Source organism: Condylura cristata, unplaced genomic scaffold (assembly GCF_000260355.1).
Source record: "Condylura cristata isolate star-nosed mole 26May11 unplaced genomic scaffold, ConCri1.0 scaffold00004, whole genome shotgun sequence".
Lineage (NCBI taxonomy): Eukaryota > Metazoa > Chordata > Mammalia > Eulipotyphla > Talpidae > Condylura > Condylura cristata.
Genome location: NW_004567105.1, coordinates 1,504,710 through 1,508,578, shown reverse-complemented (window position 1 = coordinate 1,508,578; position 3,869 = coordinate 1,504,710). Strand labels below are relative to the sequence as shown.

Below are 3,869 nucleotides of genomic sequence, written 5' to 3'. Positions count from 1 at the left end.
CCCTCTCCAGGAAGGCCGCAGGGGAAGGGGCCCTCTCCAGGAAGGTGGTTCCTACCGCGCTGATGATCAGCAGCAGCTTCTTGAGCGAGGTGCAGCGATCTCCCTGCCTGAAGAGCCTGGCGACGACGCTCTCCTTGCCAGAGAGGTTTCTGGAGGGGCTGCCACAGGAGGGTTAAGAGGAGACGCGAGTAAGGCTCGGTGCTTGGACTCTGCTCTTTCCCACCGTGAGAAAGGAAAACCGCCTTCACGGCGGCCCAAGAAGGCCTCGGGCTCCCGGAAGGAGGGGGGCTGAGGGCCAGTCGGGACATGGCCGCGGGGCGGCATCGCAGCGGGCTGCCACACCTGCTCCAGGTGGACGACGGCCGTTGTGGAGTAAGCCCCTCGGAGGTGCTATCAGACGGTGATAAAGGACAGGCGTGACCTCGCGCAGGAACTGAGTCGCGGGGGGTGGGGGCGAGGGCTCGGGGGACCCGGATGACAGAGGGGCAGTTCCCTGCGGCGGGGCTAGGCCCCGGTGGGTGGCAGTGGGCTCTGTGGCGAGTCTCGCTGTGCGGTGGTGCCCGGCGCCGGGCGCTGACGACCCTGAGCTCTTCTGAAGACGGCTGCGGGGCCGTCAACACAGGCCTGCCCTGACCGCCGAAGTTACATCCTGAAACGTCACTTCTACACGTGGGGGCCCCGGCCACAGTTTACGTGAGAATGTGGAGGTGAAGTCATGATAGACAGTGAGGGAAACAGACGCGGCGGTCGGCAGGCACCGCGGCCGGGCCGCAGGGCTGCACCACAGCGCGGGACACTCGCTCTCAGCAGGCTGTGTGGGATCACGGGACACACGTGGTGCTGGGGGCGGGGGCGTGTGTGTTGGGGCGCAGAATCGGAGCCCCACTTCTGCCCCACAGGGGTACCTGACCCACTGACGGCCTCAATGTTCCGTGCAGAAGCTGGAGCAATAGCTGTGCTTCCTCACGGCTTATCCGGCAATTTTTAATTTAAAAATGCACGGACGTCACCGGGAGCCTCCAGGCGGAAGCTGGCGGAGGATCCTAGGAGCCCGCTTGTCGCGCGATTCCCGAGGGGGTGGTTCAGACGTCCTCTGACCTTGGGCGTGTGGTGCCCACGTACCCGAAAGCGAGCTCTTCTCTTTTACCTACCTATTTCCTTTGGCCACGGGGATTTTACCGTTGATGGCGTCCCCATCGGGAACGTGAAATGACGCCAGAAACTGCTTCCAGTCGACCCTGCTGGTGGTCCTAAATCCCATTCTGGGTTCAAGAAAAGACAAACAAAAGTATTACCTGAAACCTTTGAATGCCGCGTGGGCTCGTGCCTACGACTGAATCCTGCATGACATGAAGTTTCACATCCGAGGTAAGCGAGACCATTCGGTCAAGTGTCACCGCGAGTCCATTTCTGAACGCAAGGAACCCAAGCGGCAGCCTGTCTCCGTGTCCGTCCGTCCGTCTCCTCCACAGTGGCGCCCGTGGAGGGAAGAGACAGGGGAGTGAGTGCTAAGGCCAGACACTGGCTTCAGATCCGCCACGGCAGAGCCAGTGACGTGACAGGCGGGCCCCGGCCGGGGTCCGGGCCGACCCCAGCAGCTGCGCCTAGGCGGCCTCTAGGGAAGGGGTCTGCATGGTGTTAGGGTGACACCTTGAGATGGGGTGCAGCTAAGGCGACCATTTTGGCCGACCTCATCACAGCTTGCTTCAAATGGGCCAGTGTCCCCAGCTGCAGCCAGATGTGAGAAGGAACAAAGCAGCTCGCTGGCTCTGGAGACGGAGGGCGGGGCCCGGAGCCCGGGGCCAGAGGCCGCCAGTGGCTGACCGTCTCCCGAGGCAGGACAGTGAGACCAGGCCGCCGGCCGAGGGCCCCCCCACCCGGTGCTGGAAGGAGGGGCCGCGGTCAGCCTGGAGCAGGCGCGGCGGCCCGAGAGGCCGCTCCACAGAGCACAGCCTCATGGTGTGAAACCAGAAGCTCAAACCCAAGCGAAAGCTCCGGCCCCTAGAGAGAAAGAGGGAGTCCCGGAAGGGGAGACCCCGAATTCCATGCCACATTTCTGGCAGGTCCTAAAGGTGACATGGTCACACTCAGAATCGCTGCGCTGAGCACAAGAGCTGAGTGAGGTCAGAGCCCCCCGCCGCGCGTCCAGCTGAGACACTCACACAGGAGGACACTAACGTTCGCTTTAGAAGCAGCTTGGCGGTGCCACCGCTGAGCACCCGGGTGCCCGGGGTGCGGCCCAGCATCACCGGGCAGGAGAACTCAGGACAGCGGCAGCACGCGCAGGACAGGAGTCAGCGTCAGGCGCCCCGTGACGCTGGCGTCACCAGACAAGGATGCTCAAGGCAACGATTACCGCTGTCCTTGGTGAGCAGTTACCAGGAGATGGAGAAAGAGCAGTGACAAATGGGTTTAATAGAAGGAGCTAAGTGGCAATTCTGGAATGAAAAATACCCCATGAACTCTCCTCAAGTCACTGCGTGCAGCTTTAGGGGCGCGGGGTGCAGGCCTGTCCCTCTGGGTGCCCCGGCACAAGGAAGAGGGCCGTGCTTGGAGGGTCTCTCTGGGTTGGGGGCCGCGCAGGGCTTCTGTCCTGCGACCCTGAGGGATTCGGGGGAGCCCGCAGGCTGCCGTTCCGGCAGAGCAGACAGCTAGGGAAGCGGCCAAGGCCGGGCGGCTCCGTGAGCTTCGGCCTCACCCCGGAAACAAGCACAGCTCGTCGGCCCTTGCCCGGGGAGCAGGCGCCCGGCACGTCGTGGAGAAAGGGGTGGCAGAGCCGGGCCGGCGCGGGCCACCGGCTCCCAGCTGAGTGACCACGAAGCAGGGACAGAGGTCAAGGCGGAGAACTGCCCACTGCCCTGGCTAAGAGTCCAGCCTGCCCCAGGCGAGGCCACTGCTGGCCCCACTTGGACCTTCCTTCTCGTGGGGGCGGCGGGGGCAGTGGTTTGTCCTGACAGATACAAATTCCAGACACGTTTCACCTCTCCGCCTGAGAGCTGGCGCCGTCACCACCGCCCACGGCCCTCAGGAGACGGGGACCAGCCCAGGTCTCCCTCATGCTGGGCACAGGGAGCCCCAGAATGCACCTGTCTGGCCTCGGGCCCCATCACCCGGTTCCCCTTCACCCAGCTGCTGGGGTTCAGAGCGCAGCGCCCCAGCCCTGATCCCGGCCCATCCAGCTGCGCCCACACCCTTCTCTGCCCTGCGTGGTGCCCCCGCGGGGGGCCTCCATGGGCCCCTCGCACCCCGCTTTTGGGGCAGGGGGTGCTGGCCTCCGCCCACAGGCTGCACCTCGGCCCTGGCCACACGCCCGCGCCTCTCTCTCAGCGGCTGCTCCGTTCACCCCGAGGCCCGGGAGCGAGCTCCGCCTCCCCGACGTTCGCTTTTACTTCAAAGTGCCCTCACCTGCGGAGAAGGCCCCTCAGTACACTCCCCGGCCATCTGCTCTCGGCCTGGGCCCTGACCAACGCGGGATGGACCAGGACCACCAGCCGCACCCCACGAAGGCTCCATGTGCCGTCCCTGGGTATCAGGACCCCGGATCTCTCCACCCTTCCTGGGGTTCGGCCTTTTCCAAGAGGTTGTAGAAAGAGACGAGACCCTGGACACTAGGCGGAAAGCTCCTGGCAACGACTGGAAACAATTCCTGGGGGGCCACCCCCCTCCATGTCAGACGGTGGCTGTTTACCCTGGCAGCTCCTGCCAGCGGCCGCTGTCAGCACGGGGAAGCCGCCAGGAGGGGATTCTGAGCAAGGGTGGCTGCCCCCCATGGAGGGCGTTCTGGCCCCGGCTCTTCCGTGGGCCTGGCCCTTCTGTCAGCCCAGTTCTTCCGTGGACCCGGCTCTTCCGTGGGCCCGGCTCTTCCGTGG

The 3,869-nt window shown here is 64.8% G+C and overlaps 1 protein-coding gene across 1 annotated transcript in view; it reads right to left on the bottom strand.

Annotated features, from left to right (window-relative positions):
- Nucleotides 1–3,869, bottom strand: part of EFCAB6 (EF-hand calcium binding domain 6) — a 127,605-nt gene that overhangs the window by 74,328 nt on the left and 49,408 nt on the right. The window contains exons 10-11 of the mRNA XM_012735104.1: nt 1,152–1,262; nt 56–158 (exon numbers count right to left, since the gene is read on the bottom strand). Coding sequence (XP_012590558.1) covers nt 56–158; nt 1,152–1,262 — 214 coding nt within the window. The remainder of the gene's footprint in view (nt 1–55; nt 159–1,151; nt 1,263–3,869) is intronic.